Genomic DNA, 23,109 nt, shown 5'->3' on the forward strand with positions numbered 1-23,109 from the left:
ACAAAGAAGAGGGGGGTCAATCTATTCTCCAAAGCACCTGAAGGCAGGACAAGAAGAAATGGATGGAAACTAATCAAGGAGAGAAGCAACCTGGAATTAAGGAGAAACTTCCTGACAGTTAGGAATGGGACAAGTTTCCTTTAGAAGTTGTGGGAGGTTTTCAAAAATAGACCGGACAGCCACTGAATGGTGTAGGGTTTCCTGCTTGAGCAGGAGGTTGGACTAGAAGACCTCCAAAGTCCCTTCCCACTCTCTTATTCTATTCAGTAGATCATGACTCCGTTGGATTGCATTTGAAGTGACCTCAGTTGAATCACAGATTGGTTAAAGGAGTGAAGCCAATTTTTGAAATAAAGATGGTTTTGTACATGTGTGTCCAGAGGCACAGCTAATATTCTGGATCCTGTTTGGACATGAGCTAAGCGGTATTCCGGCCTAGCATAACGTCAGAATATTACCTGAATATCAGGAGATTAGTTAGGACACCAGTCAGGCACTGAGACAAACTGCCCTATTTCCAAAGCAGAACCATTTCTGGAGGACATGTTTGTACCAGCCTAAAGTCATGTTTTACAATTAAAATGTACTGTGAATAAAAATCAGCGTCAGCTAGAGCGAAATCCATTTCAGCAGTGTTTCTCAAGAGACTCCTTTTAAAAAAAAAAAATATTTTATTATTCTTAAAGTAGTGATGAGAAGAAAGGCAGAACGAAAGGCAAACATGAAGATACATACATTGTCAAAGAAATGGGGGGGAATAAAAAGTGCATATTTAAAAAAAGGAAATTAAAATACAGTAAAGGAAAAGAAAATACAATATAGCATTTTACAATGAAATATGGAGCAACTTTATACAAAATAAGCAGTTTTTCTTTAAAAAATGATAGTTATATAAATGTATTACAAATATATATGCATCTAAATAATCATTGCATTACATAACTATGTTTAGAGTTGTAATTGCTGTTAAAATGACATATTATACTTAAATGGGATGCTATTTAGGACCATTTTAGTTTGTAAAACATATGTTGATCTAGGAAGTTTATTTATTTACTGATCTACTTGGATTCATGAGGCTTTGATTCATCAAAGTGAATCTCAGTGATCCATAAAGCTTAAAAAGAAACTCACAATATAAAGTTATTAAAACAATCAATTCCAAACATAATTTAAAAAAAAGAAAAGAAAAGAAATAGCAGCTGATAGTAAGAACACTCAATCAATATTTATTTGGTCAATGACCAGCAACATTTGAAAGAACAAAAACAGAGCAAAGCAAATAAATACAATAATATATTACTGTGACAACTAGCAAAATGAATCACATAGAATAACATTCACTGCTCTATTTCTATGTTAATACAGCTGCTACCCGAGTGAACAGAAGAATAATACAGTATAATGTATTATCAACCCATCTGGGTTTCACTATCACCCATACCTGGGTGAACAATTTTTGTATATGAGCCACTTTGGTTAAGGCATTAGGTTAGAAATGACGAGATGGTAAGTTCTAGTTCCACCTTAGGCACGAAACCAGGCTAGGTGAGTTTGGGCAATCACCAAGAGACAATGAATTCTAGTCTCACCTTATCCATAAAGTTAATCACCAGGTGACTGTGAGTTCTAGTCCCATCTTAAACATGAAAGTTGTCTGAGTGAATTTGTGCCAATCTCCAGGAGACAGTGAGTTCTAGTCCCGCCTAAGCCATAAAAGCCAAGAACCAGGTGACTGTGAATTCTAGTCCCATCCTAAACATAAATGTGAATTCTAGTCCCATCTAAAGCAAACTTAAACCTATCTGGGTGATTTTGAGCCAATCACCAAGAGACAGTGAGTTCTAGTCCTGCCTTAGGCATAAAAGCCAATCACCAGGCGACTGTGCGTTCTAATCCCATCTTAAACATAAAAGTGAGCTCTAGTCCCATCTTAAACAAACTTAAACTTAAACCTATCTGGGTGACTTTGAGCCAATCACCAAGAGTCAGTGAGTTCTAGTCCTGCCTTAGGCATAAAAGCCAATCACCAGGCGACTGTGCGTTCTAGTCCCATCTTAAACATAAACTTAAACCTATCTGGGTGACTTTGAACCGGGAGACAGTGAGTTCTAGTCCCACCTTAGCCATGAAAGCCAGCTGAGTGACCTTGGATTCTCCCAATCCAACCAACTTTACACAGTTATTGTTGTGGGGAAAATAGAAGGATGTGTTGCATATGTTTGCCACCTTGAGTTATTTGCAAAACGAGTAAGGCGGAATACAAATAAATGCATAAAATAAAAAATAAAAAAATAAAAGTTTTCGGAAAGTCTAGCAGGGCCAGAGCCAATCTAATCTCAGGTGGTGCCTGCAAGATGGTCCAGACCAGGAAATCAAAACCCAAAATATTAAATTACTTTTATTCTAAGGTTATAGTAACCAAAGTAACCAAAGACAGAAGCAACCTGGAATTAAGGATAAACTTCCTAACAGTGAAGACAATTAACCAGTGGAACTGGCTCGCCTCCAGAAATCATGGATGCACCATCACTGGAAGCTATTTAAGAAGAGACTGGGCAGCCACTTATCTGAAATGGTATAGGATCTCCTGATTGAGCAGGGGGCTGGACTAGAAGACCTCCAAGGTCCCCTCCAGCTCTGTTCTATTCTGTTCAATTTCTTTTCTATTCTTTATTCTGTTCTCTTCTCTTCTATTTTCAGTCTGTTCTATTCTATTCTTTAAAAAAAATAATTTTTATTAAGCAATTTTTCTTATATACAACATCATTTCCATTCATTACAATGCTTCTGTGACAGTATACATATTTTTACATAAATCTTAGCTATCTATACATTTGTCTATATTCCTTCATCTATCTTCATCCACTATAACTTTTACCTTATTATCCTATTATTGTCATTCTCTGTTCTGTTCTGTTCTGTTCTTTATTCTGTTCTATTTTATTCTATTCTATTTCCATTCTGTTCTATCCTTTATTCTGTTCTATTTGTCTGAAAGTGCTTTCCCCCTTCCCTGCCTTTATGTTCGAGAGTTTGCATTTTTGCAACTATTTTTTAAAAAATATTTTTATTTTATTTTATACAAACAATCCATCTTCCATTTAAACAGTGTGTCATCTGGGGTACGAATATCTTGTGCCATAACAATTACAGTTTATACACATTCATTACTTTAGTACTGATACTCTACTCTTATGTAATACTGATATACATAATGTGTCTAAGTATTATAACAATTCCCATCTTAACATATTTAATCCTATTCACATATTTACTATTTTTCGCTAACCTTTTTAAAATTTCTAACCAGTATTTATTCTCCAGCCCTTGATAAAATAATTCTTACATTTTTGCAACTAATTTTTGAAGATTTCTGAAACAGGACAGCATCAGGCAGATGAGGCTGTGAGCAGCTGATGAATTTGTACACTTGATCTCAGCGACCCTGGTACTTGTCAGATTCCTAAACAATTTTGCAAACATCTGCAATGAATGTGACAGTTTCTGGTTTCTGTATCTACTGTTGCTTGGGGTATCTTTCCCATCTGTATGTGGAACTACAAGAAAGTCTAACTTGGATTATTAACTGGAATTCTTAATATACATACATACATACATACATACATACATACATACATACATACATACATATTTGGCCACAGCAAAGGCTAGAAACAAATCAATAACTCCAGCAATTGCATTTGTGTAATGAAGTTGACCATATCAACACATTGTGCCTTGTTGTTCTTCCCTCTTGGTAAATTTCTTTTGGGGGAGGGAGATGAATTATCTTGTAGATGGATTCCCCTGTGGGAGAGGGAAAGAAAAGAGGTTTTGAGTCTTTGTCTTCAAAGACTCTACTGCTACTTTCAAAAATAGAGAATTTCTCTAGTGAAGAGAATATTTGTAGCTCAGGGTTGAATTGTAGGGTCTTCGATGTTCTCCGGGCTTGGTGGTTGTCTTGCAGGCATTTCATTACCAAACTAGGTAACATCATCAGTGCTAAAAGGGAGTGGGTTTGTGGAAAGAAGGAGGAGGAAGAGGAAGAGGAGGAGGAGGCGGTTTTCTTGCAGGCATTTTATTACCAAACTAGGTAACATCATCAATGCTGGAAGGAATGTGGGTTTTGTGGATAACAGGTTTGTGGAAAGGAGGAGGAGGAAGAGGAAGAGGAGGAGGAGGCAGTTTTCTTGCAGGCATTTTATTACCAAACTAGGTAACATCATCAGTGCTAGAAGGAATGTGATTTTTGTGGATAACAAGAGAAGGAGGAGGAGGTGGTGGAGTTTTTCTTCCAGGCATTTCATTACCCAACCAAGTAACATCATCAGTGCTAGAAGGGAGTAAGGTTTGTTGTTAATATATATGCTCATGGTTTGCCCTGTTAGATGATCTTCGTGATTCCTTGATTAGGCCATAGTTTACCGTTACCTTGTTCGTCTGCTTTGATAGTTCTTTGGTTGGGACATTCTTTACTCAACGGAATTTTCCCTTTGTTACTCTGTGTGATAAAACGGAGCCCTGCATACTTGCTTTTACAGTGTCACCCAAGTTCTATCGATAGGAAACTTTAATTTGACTCCTAAAACCTGGCTATTTCCTAAGCAAACAATGGGACTGGCAGCCGTTGTCCACCAACCAAAGTCACCGGAAGCCACGGCTCTGCTTATTTGCTGACCCAGCCAGAATGTTGCTTTTTATCTTCCTTTTCATTGCCTTGAAAAAAATGTATGTCATTGCTGGAAGGAAGCCAAGTAAAGACTGGTTAAAAAAAAAACACCAAACCAAAAACCATCCTCCCTCGGAAGCCGTTGCATTCTGTAATTGCAAAAAACACAGTCTCTTCGTTCTGTTGTTATTGTGGGGGGGGGGGCACAGCTGTTTTACTGAAAAGTGGGATTAAATGCTTCTCTGACAGCCCTACCTGGTCACTCCTCTTCTGGAGAAACTTCCCGTTTTAACTTGTCCTGAGCATAAAATTGGAGACTGAGAGAGCAATGACTTAAAAACCGGCTGAGAGAGCAATGACTTAATAACCGAGGGCATTTTTGTGTGCGAAGGGAGCCTGGGCTGCAAGTTCTCCTGGCTTGAAGCTTTTGTCGCGAAGGACCAACGGAAGGCTGCACCCCTCGAGGCTGGTTCTGTTTATAGCTCTTCTGGAATCTGCTTTTAGCCGTAACCTTTTCCTTCGGGTTAGTGGTCACAGCTGGGTCATCTGTGTGATGGAAATGTGTGTGCTCCCCTCCAGCAGGTTCAGATGAGGTTGCCGCTTGTCACGTCAGCCCGTTGCGAGAACCTTGAGCATGCTTGCCCGCTGCGTTTGGCGGTGTGTGTGTGTGTGTGTGTGTGTGTGTCTGCCGTGAGCTGGGATACAGTACCGGTGCAGGATTACACCGGCAGTCCTCAACTTGCGACTGCAATGGAGCTTTCTGTGGCTAAGTGAGATGGTGGCTAAGTCACCATTTGTCCCATTTTGATGATGTTTCTTGCTACGGTTGTGAAGAAGCGAATCCGGCTTTTCCATGGACTCTGCTTGTTGGAAGGTCGCAAAAGGGAATCACATGACCCTGGGAGATTGCAAGTGTCGTAAATATGAATCTGTTGCTAAGCGACCTTAGGGAGTCAGGTTTGCAGGGCGGAAGAGAAACGGAATGAGTGGAGGAGGAGGAGGAGGAAAATTCTGGGGTCCTTGGTGCTCTCTGAGCGTATTTGTTTTCTTGCAGACATTTCATTACCCGAACCCAATTAACCAGTGGAACTAGCTTGCCTCCAGAAATTGTGGGCACTCCATCACTGAAGGTGTTAAGAAGAGACAGCCACTTATCTGAAATTGTATAAGATCTCCTCTTTGACCAGGGAGCTGGACTAGAAGACCTCCAAGGTCCCTTCCAGCTTCTATTCTATTCTATTCTATTCTATTCTATTCTATTCTATTCTATTCTATTCTATTCTATTCTATTCTATTAAGCTAGGCAACATCATCATCACTAGCACTGAAGATTTTACCGGCCCTGTTTCCTTGAAAATAGGACCCAGCCAGAAAATAAGCCCTAGCATGATTTCTCAAGATGCTCACTATGAAGTGGTATATAAGTCGAAGTGCTATTGCTAGTCCCTCCCTCCCTCCCTTCCTTCCTTCCTTCCTTCCACAGTGAATAGTGGTTAGAATGCAGTTTTGCAGGCTGACTCTGCCGACTGCCAGGAGTTTGATCCTGACCTGCTCAAGGTTGACTCAACCTTCTCTCCTTCTAAGGTCGGTAAAATGAAGACCCAGATTGTTGGGGGAAAGAGGCTGTCTCTGTAAACCACTTAGAGGGGGCTGTAAAGCACTGTGAAGCGGCATAGAAGTCTAAGAGTGCTATTGCTATTTGAAATTACAACAGCACTGGAAAAAGTGATTTATGACCTCAGTTTTTAACTTATAATGGTTACAGCATTCCCCCATGTTCATGTGGTCAAAATTCAGGTGTTTGTCATGTACTTATAACAGTCGAGCGGTTATATCATGTGATATAACCCTTTGCAACCTTCTCAGCTGACTTTCCATAAGCAAAGCTGATGGAAGGAGCCAGAATTCGCTTTAGGACTGTGCGGTTCATTTAACGACTGCAGTGATTTGCTGAACGGCTGTGGTAAAGAGGTCATCAAATTGGGTGCACACTTGTTTCATTTCCAACAATAATGATAAAAAGCTATTTCATCTTTGGGTATCTTAATTCATAATTCATTTTAAAAAGTGAGGCTTCATTTTTGTGTCTCTTAATTCTGCCTCGTGTATCCCTTTAACAAGTGGCATCTGTATTTTATTTATTTATTTTTGCATTCTGTGTAGACACGAGAGCTCATGTATCGTTACATGTCATTTAATCCTTCGCAGAGAGATGCTGTGTTACAAACAAGCCGTGTTAAATGTCAAGTCAGCTGCTCACTGTTTGGTTTGTCATCCGTTGCTGTGCTGTGAAGCACAAGACCCCGATGATCTGTTGTGGTAGTCATAAAAAAAACAACAACCTCTTTACAGCAAAAATTAGCAACGCCTGCCCCAAACATTGTGCGTTTTTTAAAATGTTAAGCATCACTTAGTTGATTTGGGAGGGGGTATAGAAGTATGATAATGATAAAGGAAGAATGAATAAAATTTTAAATAAATGCTTGTGTGTGTGTGTGTGATGTGTGTATGGGCCTCTGTGTTTGTGTGTATGTGTGTCTCTGTGTAGTGATGTTGGCAATTATGCCCAAAGCAGCAGCTTTTCATAATTTTTATCATAATTTATCTTTATGATTGCATCCATTTGAGTGTCCTACAGCAACCTGCTTTCTGGATCAGCTGATCTACTAACCATTGTCCAAACATTAAGAAATGTGGTTGGAAGCTTCCCATATTATATACTAGCTCTGTACCCATGCTTCACTTCCTGTATGAAAGTCTATGGAGATTCTCAATCGTCCAAGTCATGGTTGTGCCAAAGGTGCTTTTTCAAGAGGCAACTGGATTTCCTTTGTTTTTTTTTTTCCTTGAAGAAGCTTCTTGGATGAGAAGTGAAATGTTCTTCTAGGAAAAAAAAAAACCCAAGAAAGTCCAGTTGCCTTTTGGAAAAGCACTTTTGGGATATTATCAGGCACAATTAACTAGGAGCATTTCGAGTTTAAAACACAGAAGAGTTTATGATTGCCACCTGTAATACATGAATCTGGTCAACTAACAGTCAAAGCTAAATCGGTGTTAGATAAAAATGGAATTCACGGGAGGCAGGGCTTGGTTTCTTTGTGGCATTGCGATGATTCCAAACGGATGACATGTTTAACTCCACTTTCCAGCTCAGCTTGCTGTTCTCCTATATCCGTGATGGCCAACCTATGGCACGCGTGCCAAAGGTGGCACACAGAGCCATTTGTGCAGGCACATGAGCCCCAGCCAAACTTACCTGCACTGCACATGTGTGTGCCTCCCAGCTGATTTTTGTCCCATTTGAGGCCATTTTTGCTCTCCCAGAGGCTCAAGGGAAGCCTCTGCAGTCTTGGGAAGCCAAAAAACGGGCTTTCCGGAAATACCAGAAGTGCCAAAACGGGCCTGTTTTCAGCCTCCTGAGGCTCCGGAGGCTTCCCTCGAGCCTCCAGGAGGGTGAAAATGGCCTCCCCTGATCTCCAGAGGCCCTCCGGAGGCTGAAAACGGGCACTTCCGGTATTCCCGGAAGGCCCATTTTCCGGCCTTCCGAGGTCTCAAAGGCTTCCCTCAAGCCTCCGGGACAGCGAAAATGTCCTCAAATGGTCTGAAAATCAGCTGGGAGGCACCCGCATGAGCAGTGCAGGTAAGGGGGTAGGGTGGGGGTGTTGCGTATGCATGCACAGGGGGAACGGGGCGCATTGCATTGTGGGTGCCAGAACACGCATGCACGCATGCACTTTTGGCACACCAAAACAAAAAGGTTTGCCATCACTGTCCTATATATGTCCTGCCAGGGAGATATTTTTGGCTCAAAAGGTTTGGGAGAGACTCTAGGAGGCAGTTCATGATGAGTCAGAGTTGAAACAGCTTCAGATGGTCGCAAAAAAGTGATCACATGACCCCGGGACCACTGCAACCGTCATAAATATGAGTCAGTTGCCAAGGGTCTGAATTTTGATCAGGTGACCATGAAGATTCTGCAACAGTTGTTGGTGTAAAAAATGGTCACAAATCACTTTTTCCAGTGCTTGTCGTAACTTTGAACGGTCACTAAATGAACTTTTTAAAATCAAGACTACAGGTAGGTAGGTAGGTAGATGGATGGATAGATAGATAGATAGATAGATAGATAGATAGATAGATGCGTGTGTGCACGCGTGAGATGAGATAGATAGACATAGATAGATGGGAGATAGATATAGATAGATGTGAGAGGGAGCATGATAGATAGATGATAGATCGATCGATAGAGATAGATCGATCGATAGAGATAGATAGATAGATAGATAGATGTGTGTGAGAGATATGATAGATAGAGATGTGTGTGTGTGAGAGACAGATGAGATATAGATAGAATAGATAGATGAGAGAGGGAGAATGATAGATATAGATAGATGATAGATGTGTGTGTGAGAGAGATGATAGATGATAGATTAGAGAGATAGAGAGATAGATAGATAGATAGATAGAGAGAAAGAATAGATAGATGAGAGAGAGAATGATAGATGTGTGTGTGTGTGAGAGAATGAGATGATATAGATAGAGATAGATGAGAGAGAATGATAGATATAGATAGATGATAGATAGAGATAGATGATAGAGATAGATAGATAGATAGATAGATAGATAGATAGATAGATAGACATAGATAGATAGATAGATAGATAGATATAGATAGATAGATAGATAGATAGATAGATAGATAGATAGATAGATAGATAGATAAATGATAGGTAGATGATAGAGAGAGTGATGGATTTAGATATAGATTTATATAGATAGATATAGACAGATAACAGGGATATGGCCTATGACTGTAGTAAAGATTGGATTGACTCAATTGGTATAGGGTTCCTTGCCTGAGCAGTGGGTTGGACTAGAAGACCTCCAAGCTCCCTTCCCACTCTGTTATTCTGTTATTCTGACTCACGGGTAAGACTGAATGGAGACTGCCTTCCTAAGAGTCTTTTCGGTCTGCTGATTTGCACTTTGAATCGAAAGGGAGGTTAGGAAATGGCTTTAGAAGAAGATATTTGAAGTCGACCTGGAGCTGAGTTGAACTGACACGATCTCCGTGTGTGTGTGTGTGTGTGTGTGTGTGTGTGTGTGTGTGTGTGTGTGTTTAATTGCTTCTGGCTTAACACTTGGATATTCTTGTGCCTTGGAAGGCCGGCTGCTGATATTTATGGCCTTTCGAGCACAGGATGTGTTGCATAATCTCTTCGTCAAGGTCATGGGTTGATGTGAGTTGTGCTGAAATGGGGCAGGGGGTGAAATTGGTGATGAAACATCTCTGGTTCTTTTTCCCCCTGCCTCTTTCTCCCGTGTGTAGATAAAATTAGTGCATAGTGATATTTACACACCTGTAAGGTAATGACCCGGCGAGTCGATGCTATGACTTTTTCCTCTTTAGATGTAACCTAAGTGTCTTCAATTGTACGCTGAAAACCCAGGCAGCCTTTTTTGAGAACTGAGAGGCTGCAGATTACGTAACAGCGATGTTTCATGAACTAAAGAATCAGTAAAATGAAACAAGCCCTGTTGTGTTTGCTTGTGCAGAAATCCTGACTGTAATGGGAATTTACTCAAGTGTTTTCGTGGGATTTAAATATTGTGGCTCTATCTAACAAAATGAAGAGAAAAGGAAAGTCTTACACTTAGGCAAGAAAAACCCAAATGGATACAGACTTGGAGAAGCTGGCTCAATAGCAGTAACTGTGAGAGGGATCTTGGAATCTTAGTGGACAGCCAGCTAAAGATGAGCCAGCAGTCTGCAGAGGCAGCCAAAAAAGCCAATGCAATCCTAAACTGCATTAGCAGAGGGATGCAATCAAGATAAAGTGAGGTACTAATACCACTCTGTAAAGCCTTAGTAAGACCATACCTAGAGTTCTGCATCCAGTTTTGGTGACCACATTATAAAAAAAGATGTTGAGACTCTAGAAAAAATGCAAAGAGCAATCAGGATGATTAGGAGATTGGAGATTAAAACATACGATGAATGGTTGCAGGAACTGGGCGTGGCTAGTTCTAGGGAAGAGAAGGACCAGGGGAGACAGGAGAGCAGTCTTCCAATATTTGAGGGGCTGCCACAGAGAGGAGGAGGGTGGTCAAGCTGTTTTCCAAGGCACCTGAAGGCTAGACAAGGAACAATGAATGGAAATTGATCATGGAGAGATTCAACCTGGAAATAAGGAGAAATTTTCTGACAGTGAAACCAATCAGTCGATGGAACAGAAGTTGCCTTCAGAAGTTGTGGGAGCTTCATCACTGGAGACTTTCAAGAAGAGACTGGACTGCCATCTGTCAGAAATGGTGTAGGCAGGGTCTCCTGCTTGGGCAGGGGGTTGGACTAGATGACCTGCAAGGTTCCTTCCAACTCTTTTAATCTGTAATATTTCTTGATTCATTGTCTTAAGTAACCCCTTCCTGTTTGCAGGTTTAAGAGAAAAAGACGTGAGATTTGAAATGACAGCTTGCATTCTTATTAGGCAATATCTTACAGGCATAGAAATGTATGTTTAAGCAACTACTGCCTAAAACAATCTTCCTTCCTTCCTTCCTTCCTTCCTTCCTTCCTTCCTTCCTTCCTTCCTTCCTTCCTTCCTTCCTTCCTTCCTTCCTTCCCAGGCATACGAAAAACGTTTTCCAACTTGCCCAGAGATCCCAGTTTTTCTGGGGAGTGAGATCCTTCGCGAATCCAAGAGTGAAGATGGAGCCATTCATATCATTGAAAGGAGTTGCAAATTGAACGTAGATGCACCTCGGTTACTCAAGAAAGTAAGGACGGTACTACTATATCCCTTCTAACAGTCCCTATCCTTAAACTATCCCCAAACCCTGCACCTTTTCCTCTTCATTAGCCCTTTAGGCTGCTCTTCTTATTTTTTTTTCTCCTGTTTTTGTCCAGATTGCTGGGGTGGAATATGTGTTTTTCATTCAGAAGAATACGGTGAACTGGAGAGAGAGAACACTCGTTATTGAAGCTCATAATGAGACCTTCGCCAACCGTGTTATTGTCCTGGAGACGTGCAACTACTCGGTCAGTAATCTGAACTGTGAGCTTTCTCTCTGTGCAAAGGACCAGCAGCTGGTTTGCATTTGGTCAGTTTTTAGAATGGATATCATTGCAATACTTCCTCCTCCTCCTCCTCCTCCTCCTCCTCCTCCTCCTCCTCCTTGTTATCACCATCATGTGAAGGACATCAGCCAAATTTGAAGCAGCAATCTTCAACGGTCTCAAAGATGCTTTTTTCAAAAGGCAACTGGACTGTTTTGTTTTTTTCTTGAGGAAAAATATTGTGTTTTGTTCTTTACCAACTGATGAAGTTTCTTGGATGAGAAACAATTCTTCTTCTTCTTCTTCTTCTTCTTCTTCTTCTTCTTCTTCTTCTTCTTCTTCTTCTTCTTCTTCTTCTTCTTCTTCTTCTTCTTCTCTTCCTCTTCCTCTTCCTCTTCCTCTCCTCCTCCTCCTCCTCCTCCTCCTCCTCCTCCTCCTCCTCCTCCTCCTCCTCCTCCTTCTCCTCCTCCTTCTCCTTCTTCTCCTCCTCCTCCCCTTCCCCCTTCTCCTTCCCCTTCCCACTCCTCCTCCTCTTCTCATCCTCCTTCCTCTCCCTTGTCTTTTTCTCATCCTTCCCCTCCCTCCTTCTTCCCCTCCTCCCCTTCCCCACTCCTCCTCCTTCTTCTTTCCCTTCCCTCCTCCTCCTCCTGGAAAAAATAATCCAGTTGCCTTTTGAAAAAAAATAACATCTTCGAGATAACTTGGATGACTGAGAATCTCCATAGACAATCTTCAAAGGGTTTTGCTGATATTTATAGGTTTGGGTAGATCGCTAGATCTACCAGTAGAGAGATGGTCACATTGTACCATCTATTTCCTCTTATAAAGTCCATCCTACAAAATGTTTCTCTTCCAACAAAGCCATTAGAAATCAGAAACCAGGCTCCATATTTGGTTTTATTTTATTTTATTTTTTTCTTATTTGCTCCAAACCCACCATTTAGCTAAGCAGGCTTGTAAGCTTGTCCTCGGGTCAGCAGGTGACTGCCTTTGTCTGTTCTTGACATTTAAGAAGCGATCAAGACAATAAAATGCCCTTTTTAATGCTGGGTCGACAAAAGTCCGGGTTCAGTTACTGACATGTTTTATTGGTCCCTCCTGAAAAAGACAGCTTCATGAAAGCAAAGACGCTTGGAAAGAAATGTTATTTTGGATGACCCCAGCTATCAAATCCCTCATTCATAAAAATGTCAGTTCTTGAAACCAGGAACTGTATGCTTGTGTGTGGTTAGCTTCTTAGCTCCTGTTCAAAGTTTTTTTTTCTAGATATTGCTAGCCCAGTTGCAGGGGTGGGCTTAAAAAAATTCAGCAATGGGTTCTCTGCCCGGTTGCTGGGTGGGCATGGCCATGGTGGGCATGGCCTATTCGGCCTTCTGTCAGTGTTCCAGAAAACCTCCGCTCCAATAAATAACTCCGAGACAGACATCTTCTCAAAAGTTCTGTTTTATTTGGATAGGAACTTGGCATATCTGGGGAATCCTAAATCTGAAAGTTCTGGGTTTCCTTGCAATAGGTAAAACTACAAATCCGCCCCCTGCACCCATCATTGCATCACATGCCCCAATCACCATCCATCCCAACTTGAGACTTCCCCTCACCCAGGTGCAGGAACAACATGACCTTGACTTAGAAGAAGAATGCTATTATGTCTAACCACATGCACTCCAAGAAATTCCCCCCTCCCATTTTCCCAGGCTCAAGAATGTGGCAGTGTGGAAGCATCTGGTCTCAATATGGCTTCCAAAGCTGACACCTTCTGGACCACAGCAGGCTTTCCTCAAGCCTTTGGGAGGGCAAAAACGGCCTCCCCAGGCTCCAGAGGCCCTCCGGAGACCAGAAACAGAGACTCCTGGGAGAGGGTAGGATGGGAGGGGCCAGTTAGGAGTGGGATTTGGCGGTTCTCCAAACTGACCATAACATTAGCTATGGGTTCTCTTGAACCCGGGCAAGCCCGTAGCAGCCCACCCCTTCCCGGTTGGTTTCTCACACTGCCATTTCTCTGAGGTAGGTCCATCCGGAGAATGAAGATTGGACGTGTTTTGAACAGTCTGCATCCCTTGACATCAAGTCATTCTTCGGGTTTGAAAACACGGTGGAGAAAATCGCCATGAAGCAATACACTGCCAACATCAAGCGGGTGAATATTGACCTTCTGTGCATTGCAGCGTGGGCGGTGCGGTGGCTCAGGGGTGAAAGGCGCTAGGCTTGTCAGCTGGAAAACCCAGCAGCTCAGGTTCAAGACCTGAGTGCTTTGAGATGGGGTCCTTGCCTAGCTCCTGCCAACCTAGCAGTTCGAAAGCATGAACAAGCGAGTAGATAAATAGGCACCACTTCAATGGGGAGCAAACAGCGTTCTGTGAGGTCATGTGACCAAGGAAATGTTTTTGGACAATGCTGGCTCGATGGTCTTGAAATGGAGATGAGCAGCGCCCCCTACAGTCAGCAATGACTAGCAGAGTAAAATCCTCAGGGATTCCTTTACCTTTTACGCCCCTGCAGTGTGTCTGCCTAAAATACATTGGGCCAAAACCAAGGATTTATTTATTTTATTTTTTTGTAGGGCATTATAGGATGAAATGAGGATTGCAGTTTGTGAGATGCTTAAAAATCTATTCCTTTTCAGGGCAAAGAAGTCATTGAGCATTACCTAAAGGAACTGATTTCCCAAGGGATCACATTCGTCCCTCGGTGGACTCCGCCAGAAGTCCAGGGGAGCGTCCGGAAGAGGAGTCCATCCGGAAGCGATAACGGTACAATATTGCAGGAAACCCACCCGCAGGGGAGCGAGAAAGAACAGCGAGGCACTGCCTGCCCTGCGGGGGAGGCTTCAACTCCTGAAGGTAATGGCTTATAACAGCTGGATCCGTGGCAGCTGGTTCCGTTAACCTCACCCTTCTCTCTGCCGTATTGTGAACCCTTTTGGATTTTTGAAACCCGGTATGGCTGCTAACCTCCTCTCCATTTCTTTTCTAACGCGCTACTCGTTCAGTTGCAACCTTGGTCTTTCCAAGAACTTATGCTCAGGAGATAACTTGGAGAACTTCAGTTTTTTGGTTCTTGGACTTCTGCTGCTGCGTCTCCTCTTTTAAGTTGCTGTAAAGCTGCACTGGGAACGACAACCCATCCTATTGTTCTGTCCCATGGACCCAGCTTTGAAAAAAAAAAAAATCCCTTTCTTTCATTCTCGTCCGTAAGCCTGTGTGCCTCTCTTTGTTTCAAGAGGCTTCTGGCACCGCTGCCGCCTCTGGATTCTTCTCTTCCTGGCACAGGGACTGATGAGCTGGTCAGATATGGATGTCCACTCCAAAGGGTGGCTAACTCTGGAGCATTTTCCTTCTGTTTCCCTGGTATGGTGAGGTTGTGCTCTTCTGCTCGGGGAAAACCCACTTTGCAAAAAAAACCAAAACACGTTGCGTTCTTTCCTGCCCGTTTTTTTTTTCTTCTTCTTCCCATCAGCCTCCATAACTTTGCATTTCTCTTCCCAGGCTTGGAAAGAGCTCAGCCGAAAAAAGGGAGAAATGGATTTAAAACCTGGCTTGCCTCTCTTTCCGGTTGCTTTAGAGAATGTAGAATTCTTTTTTTTTTTTTAAAAAAATGGAACTAGGTGTTCTTAAACCGTTTCTGGCGTCGCACGGATCGAACGCTTCGGCATCTCCCACCACGAATGTCCTTGTGATGTCTGATATGTTGACTCTGGCCACAGCTTCCGCACAAGTGAACGTGTCAAGTGGGGCCCCCCTTCCCAAACCATGTCATGATAGTTACCATTCCACCTTCATTGCAGGATTGTCTAAAGAAAAGGGGAAAAGGAAAGGGAGCCGAGGTAAGAAGGACCAGGAGTAAAGGAAAACATACATTAAAAGGATGAGTCCGATTGAAATTTTGAAAAAAATCATTATTATTATTATTATTATTATTATTATTATTATTATTATTATTATTGAAATACAGGGAGTCCTGGACTTACAATCACAACTGAGCCCAAAATTTCTGCTGCTAAGTGACATTGTTAAGTGAGTTTTGCCCTGTTTTGTGACCTTCCTTGCCACGGTTGTTAAGTGATTCACTGCAGTTATTAGCAACCTGGTTGCTAAGTGAATCTGGCTGTCAGGATTCCATCAATCACCCTAATTAAATCGTGATTCTTGAGCCAAACTTCAAAAAAACCTCAAAGGATTTATTAGAGGCGACCTACTGGCACTGCCCTCTATGAAGCCAACTCTGGCATACGTCATTTGCAGTCCCCTTTGACCCTGTTTCCCTCTTCCCCCCTGGGTGTGTCATAAATCGGATTCTCCAATTGAGCACCTTCACGGGCTGGGTGTCATCATTCACGTTCTCCAATTAAATATATTCACGGCAAAAGCTCTGGTAGTTTAGTTACAATCTTTTAAAGATAAGAGTTGGAATGTACTTTTGCTTCCAAACTGCTGCACATGCTCTTCCAGATTTCCTTCCTCACCCCCCCTTTTTTTTTTTAAAAAAATAGCAACTTCTAAAACAGGCCTAGGAATGTTTTATGAGGTGACCCTGGCTTCCTCATTGACTCTGCTTGTCAGGAGGTTGCAAAAGGGGATCATGTGACCCCCCCTGGACACTGCAACCATCATAAATACATTCTCTTTGCTAGTCAAATTTTAATCACGTGACCATGGGGGTGCTACAATGGTTGTAAGGTTGAAAATGCCATTGTAACTTCGAACGGCCAACTAAAAAGAACAATTGTAAAGTCGAGGTGCAGGTAGTTTTGATTTAGAACCATTCCAATGTCAAGTTCGAAACGGACCCATGCTTGTGATGAGCCGGGGCGTGGCACGAAGGCAACACAGTCAGATAAGCAATAAGAGTCCCTTTATTATCTACAACTTTGCCCTCCAATGCCAGGAACTCTCCCAGGAACAGCCTTTGACTGCAGAAACTTAAGTCCAAAACATGAGCAACACAAACTGTAACTTAAAGTCCAAACAAGCCAAACTGAAGTAATTAGTTTGGCAGGGCAGGAGCAAGAATTTCAGACTTGAAGGCATGGCAAAACTCACACGGTTGGGAAGACCCCAGGAACACAGATAAGCCATGACAACACAGGATAAAGTCACATTTGCTCCCAGCAGCCTGCTGCACGCAGCCTGCCTTTCTTATCAACTGTCTTCCCAGTTGATGAAGGGAATCAGGGCCCTTTCCTCCCCCATAAACAATGCAATCCACGTTGCTCTCTTCTCCGTTCCTCCCTGCGTGCCCTAGGATGAAGAGGCAGGTGGGCCTGGGTCTTCCTCTGAACTCTCTCTCCCTTGTTCTATCTCTCCCCTGCTCTGCCCAGCCGGATTTGCCCTTGCCCAGCCTCCTCCACAGCCAACAGAGCCACACTCCCATTCCCTGTCAGCTGTCCGGCTTCTTACTTGGAGTCAGACTCCGACAGGGCATGACACTGCTGCTGCCGTCATCCTTACGTTTCTCAGCTTGCCACACAGGGGGGGCCAGGGGGTGGGAAAGGCTTGCAATGTCACACCCAGTGCAGGGGTCAGCAACCTACGGCTCTGGAGCCGCATGTGGCTCTTTCATCCCTCTGCTGCGGCTGCTTGTCGCCAGCTGGTGCCACAATTTTGAGAGGAACTTCTGCTTTGGGGTGGGAAGCACGATGCACAAGGAGGAGACTCTTTGGCAAGGGGTGGATTTTAGGTTAGGACAGGGAGAGGAAAAAGGATGTGCTCGGCAGCCTGTATGTATGTACAATGATGGTGTAGAGGTTAGAAGGCAGAATTACAGGCTAATTCTGCTGATTGCCAGCAGTTTGATCCTGACTGGCTCAAAGTTGACTCAGCCTTCCATCCTTTTGAGGGCAGTAAAATGAGGACCCAGATTGTTGGGGGAAAGAGGCTGACTCTGTAAACCGCTTAGAGAGGGCTGGAAAGCTCTATGAAGCGGTATATAAGTTTGAGTGCTAATGCTATCGTATGATTGCCATTTGCAATCTTCCTCGCTGGCTTCCAACCAGCAGTGTTAATACATTTGCTTGATGACTCTAGCAAAAGTTATAAAATTGAGTGTGACTCCCTTAACAACCATCTCACTTAGCAACGGAAATTCTCATCCTTGTTATGGATTGTAATTCAAGGATTACCTGTATGGTAAACAAAGATAAATAATATATCAGTGATTGTGTAAGAAAAATAAATTACATGCACTACAATGCTTAAAACAAACTTAATAACAGAGTAAGAGGGAAAAAAACAAGGAAAAAAATAAGATGTGTATGTCGAAATAAAATTAATTCCATTTTTAATACAGACCCTATAGAAATGTATTGCTGCATCTTCTCATTTTTTTGGTAATATAAAAAAACCTTTCAGAAATTGATCATGAATACATATCCTCCTGCATCCATTTCTCATCATCAGGAGTTCCCATTTATTTTCTTCTGTGTAAAATCATTCTGTGCCAGATTTGATAAGACCAATGTTATTTATAAAATGTCAAATTCTGTATTTTTGGGATGGTGAGTCAACATCACAATGACATTTTTTAAACTGCTGTTTCCCCCAGAACTGTATTCACTTCTCTTCTAACTGGAACTCAAGAGTGAACGTAGCTGGAAAAGTCCAAGGAATATGCATCAAGGCCAGCAGAAGAATTGGAAGGACCTGTGTTTTTAAAACATTCTATGAAAACCTCTTGGGTTGAGGAAGAACCATTTTTGGAAATAACAAACTTCAAATGTCTTCCTCAGGAGCAAACCTTGTAGTTTTTGAACAAGGTGACAGGTAGTCCTCGTTTAGTGACCACGGTCAGCATCGGCAATTCTGTCGCTAAACAAAATGATGATAAGAAGGAAAATAGGGCGACTGCAAGGGACGTTTCCTTGTTCCTATGCCCACTCACCCTTTACATCCGTTGGAGAGAAAGAGTAACAAGAGAGTAAGCAGGCACACAATGGGGAATGCCTATCAAAAGTAATGCATTGCTGTCAGCAGCCTGAAAAATACTACATAACCAGTTCGTAGTATTCCCCACCAGGAAACAAGTGAGGCGGAGGAGAGATCGCCTACGGAAATAGTTTCATTTTTTTTCCCTCCCTGCCTCTTGCAAAGTGAAGAGATTGAAGAGAAAGGGATTTCGAAAGAGTTATCAGGCACACGCCAGGCTATTTCCATAATGTGCTCACGGCTGCCTGTGCTAGAATATTGCTTTCCATTGTATGCCTGCTTACTCTCTTGTAATCCCTTCTCGAATCTGCAGGGATGAAAGAAGGAAAAACAACAGATCGGGCACAGAGCAAGCGTACGGATTGCGGTGGGGATCATAGGATGAGTGATACCGCAAAGGTCATAAATGTAGGCAAAGTTATTTCTTTTCAGCACTGTTGCTTCTTCTTCCGATGGTCACTGAATCCTCAGCGGGTAAGCAAGGACCGCTGGTAAAAATTCTTACAGGTTTTTCTGCAAGCAAAGGACAAGAAATGCATGAATAGCTTTACTCTTCTGTGGTTGCTTTTTTTTTCTGAGCTTCTCCCATGGCTGATTTTTCTGTCTCTCCAGGGGATAAACTGGATGCTGATTATATAGAGCGTTACCTGGGGCAATTAAGTCCCATGCAGGAAAGCTGCTTGATCAGACTTCGTCAGTGGCTCCAAGAAATGCAGAAAGGAAAGGTAAATGGGGCGGGGAAGCTGTGGTTACATACGTATAACTCCCGTCTTCCCTGGTTGCTCCTGTCCCATTGTTGAACTTGTGAAGGAACTGGGAGCAACTTGCATTAGTGGCCGACACAGCAAAGGAAGCTGAAAAATGTACCTCTGAATTGCATTCTAAGTCCGTTTCCTTCTACCTGAAGGGCCTCTCCCTACTGTTTTCCTTGCCGTGCGACTTCAAGATGTGTTTATGATCTGGGAAGGCTCTGTGCAGTTGAGATTGACTGTTGGTGATACTGTGGACACACCTGTGTTGTTTTCCTGGCAATGCTATGGAGCAGGTGTCTCCAACCTAGGCAACTTAAAGACTTGTGGACTTCAACTCCCAGAATTCATCGGCCAGCTGGCTGAGGAATTCTGGGAGTTGAAGTCCACAAGTCTTAAGGTTGCCAAGATTGGAGACACCTGCTATGGAGGATGTCTACCATGCCTTCTTCTGACATAGTGGGTTTTTTTTTGGGGGGGGGGGACCTTTTATGTTGGCTGTTTGAGTGGTGTCATGATGGAAGTATTGGACTAGGATCAGAGAGGGCTGGGTTCAGTTCCACCATTCATGGAAGCTCCTAGATGACTTTAGGCTAGTCCTTCCTTCTCAGCCCAAAAGTCAACAGGTGTAGCATGAAAAGTGTTAGTCTGGGAGCAGGAAGATCTGGGTTCAAGCCCATCCATGGAAGCTCCCTGGAGGACATTGAGCCAGCCCTTCCTTCCTTAGCCTTAGAACCAATGTGTCAGGATTCCAGTGATCGCCCTAATTAAATCATAAGCTTCGAGCCAAGCTTCAAAAAAACTTCAAAAGATTTATTAGAAGTGACATGCCGGCATGACCTGTATGAAGCTGACTCTGAGCTGCGTAATTTACGATCACCTATGACCCTGTTTCCCCTCACCCCCCCTGGGTGTATCATAATTTGGCTTCTCCAATGAAACACATTCATGGGCTTCACATTCTCCTATAAAGGATTTTTGAGGGCAGAATATCTAGTTGCCTAAGTTACAATCTTTATGAGATAAGCTTGGAATGTGCTTCTGATTTTATTTGCCATATGCTCCTCCAGGTCTTTTCCCCCCACTTCTTTCTCATAGCAACTTGGAAACAGGCACAGGAACACTTTACAAGTTGACACAATGTAGAGCAGAGGTGAAGATGGATTGTGAATCAGGAGAACTTGATTCTAATCCTCCCTTGGTTACAGAAGTTCTTGGAATGATAAGAGCCAGAGTGGTCCAGCGATGAAGGCGCTCGACCAAGAATGGGCAAACCCTGGTTGTAGTCCACTCTCACCCACGGAAGCTCTCTGGGGCATTTTGCGCTTCTCTCTCAGCGTGGATTTGATGAGATTCCCCTTGAGTTCCTGGATGAAAAGTGGAATTCCAAATCTAATAAATAAACCGAGTGTTAATTAACTGTCTCTTTTGCTCAGGTTCCCAAAGATGAATACATTCTCCGTTTCCTGAGGGCTCGGGACTTCAATATCGATAAGGCTCGGGAAATGCTCTGCCAGTCCTTGGCATGGCGAAAGCAATACCAGGTGGATTACATTCTGCAAACCTGGAGGCCACCTTCCCTTTTGGAAGAATTCTATGCTGGGGGCTGGCATTACCAAGACAAAGGTGAGCATCTACCTGTTGCCCTCTGCTCAGTCAGTGTCAGGACATGAAGTTCGTCAGCCTGTGAGTCATTTCATCATTCAGGTACCTTAGGATGACTCTGAAGTGGGCTTCTTGGGTGCAGTGTTGAATTTGCCACTGCTCTCCAACATTTAAAACTGTCAGGTGGGAAAGATCCAATCTACACACAATGGCCTAATTAAACTGATTTATTGCTATGATAGCCTATGCACAGAAATCTTCTCAACAATCAGCACCTGCTTGGAGTTAGATAAGGGACAATGGAATTCAAGGAAAGTTGGACTTGGTTCATTTGTGGCTATGTAGGGATTCTAGACTGATATCTCTTTTTAACTCCGCCCTTCTAGGTTCTGCCCCATCTTCTCCTACAAATCTCTGTTGGGAAGAGTTTTGTTGACATACATGTAAAAGTAATTCCAAAGAAAGCCAGAAAATTTTTAAAAAATAGTCTTCTGTTGAGGTATAAGATTTAATAGCTGCCAGCTGCTGTAAGTCTGATGCAATGTAAGGCTGATGCAATTGAGGATGAATCATTATAGCATGGGCATTGCTCTTTTAAGATGAAGAATGAGTCCACAGAAGTATATACTAAGGCAGCCATTAGAGGGCGTGTTCTCTCTCCTTGCATCCGGTATTCATTGCAGAGTTCTCTGTGTAGAGTTAAGAAGAAGATTGATTGCTTGTAAGGTGTTTTGCCTACCACATATTTTTCTGTATATAACTGTCTAGTAGATAAACCACTGTTAAGTGTCTAAGTCTCTCTGTGCTGTGTTTTGCTCCTGGGTTGTCTCACAATAATAGTCACACTGCAAACGCTCTGACATCTTCTATCATGGCAAAAGCTCAATACGAATTGCCATGCAGTCATTTCACAATGCAAAACCTGACTTTTTGGACTTCGGTGTCTGGCCCCAAAGACAAACCAGGAGATCAACTCCATTGGAAAGCTAAAACGACTTTAATTGAGAGTAGTTATAATAAGTAGAATTTTGTAAGTCAAACTGTGCTATATCTCTTCCACTTCTTGTATTATAGGGAGGTGTTTGTTTGAGCCTCTTCTGCATATTTCAAGTGTGTTGTGAACTTAAAGTATGTTTCACCCCTCTATCAAAGTAAACTTCCTTGCTCTTTATATGTAAATATGTAAGTCACATGGTTTGTCATTTGTGGTTCTCTTATTAATTGTGTATACAGTTAGTCCTTGACTTATGTCAAAATTGGCTGTAAGTTACTTTTTTTCTCTTTCCTTTGTATTTTTACTGGCAGTAATGAGGTAAATCAAAAGTGTAAGTCAAGGTTGTGTGCTCAAGGCTGAGCTGTGTTATGGGAAGAATATTTCATTCCAACCGCAAGTTGTATGTTGTTACAAGTTGGCAGTTGAACAAATGCCACTAATTTTCATGTTTCTAGAAGCTTATTCCGTCTTTCAGGGCAGTTTTTAAAATTCAGCTTCTCTGTTCTTTCTTTGTTTTTCAAGACGGAAGACCCCTCTACATCCTCCGCCTTGGGCAAATGGACACCAAGGGGCTTGTGAAGGCTCTGGGAGAGGAATCACTTCTTCGCCATGTGAGAGACGCCTTTAAATTAAACTCTTAGCTTTGACCAAGGTCCTTTCTCAAGGGGCTTCTGGCAAGTCTTGGTCTTATGTGAATGTGCGCCCACCCGAACTCACAAATGTAGCAACTATGCAATGCAGGAATGTAATTACTAGAGTCTCTAAACATGGTCTTCACAAGGTCTACCATATAGAACTTTTAGAAAAAGTTCTATATGGTAGACATTCTATATGGTAGAGAGCCGCGGTGGTGCAATTGTTAGAGTGCAGAACTGCAATTAATTCTGCTGCCTGCCAGCTGCCTGCAGTTTGGTAGTTCGATCATCACCAGGCTCAAGGTTGACTCAGCCTTCCATCCTTCCAAGGTTGGTAAAATGTGGACCCAGATTGTTGGGGGCAAGAAGTTGACTCTTTAAACCATTTAGAGAGGGCTGTGAAGCACTGTGAAGTGGTGTATAAGTACTACTGATGATTAATTGTAGTGGACAGTGGTCAGAATGCAGTATTGGAGG

General features: G+C 42.6%; 1 protein-coding gene and 1 long non-coding RNA gene across 2 annotated transcripts in view; one reads left to right on the forward strand and one right to left on the reverse strand.

The window, feature by feature from the left end:
* Positions 1–23,109, forward strand: part of SEC14L5 (SEC14 like lipid binding 5) — a 63,093-nt gene that overhangs the window by 26,746 nt on the left and 13,238 nt on the right. The window contains exons 4-10 of the mRNA XM_026704134.2: positions 11,300–11,449; positions 11,580–11,711; positions 13,738–13,866; positions 14,353–14,569; positions 19,262–19,374; positions 20,835–21,024; positions 22,520–22,608. Coding sequence (XP_026559919.2) covers positions 11,300–11,449; positions 11,580–11,711; positions 13,738–13,866; positions 14,353–14,569; positions 19,262–19,374; positions 20,835–21,024; positions 22,520–22,608 — 1,020 coding nt within the window. The remainder of the gene's footprint in view (positions 1–11,299; positions 11,450–11,579; positions 11,712–13,737; positions 13,867–14,352; positions 14,570–19,261; positions 19,375–20,834; positions 21,025–22,519; positions 22,609–23,109) is intronic.
* On the reverse strand, positions 16,411–16,805 carry LOC148124690 (uncharacterized). Its single transcript, XR_015739535.1, has 2 exons — positions 16,683–16,805; positions 16,411–16,647 (listed from the first exon to the last, which is right to left on the reverse strand). It is a non-coding gene; the product is annotated as an uncharacterized LOC148124690 (long non-coding RNA).

This window comes from Pseudonaja textilis, chromosome 14 (genome assembly GCF_049901715.1).
Source record: "Pseudonaja textilis isolate UNSWEBS1 chromosome 14, rPseTex1.2, whole genome shotgun sequence".
Lineage (NCBI taxonomy): Eukaryota > Metazoa > Chordata > Lepidosauria > Squamata > Elapidae > Pseudonaja > Pseudonaja textilis.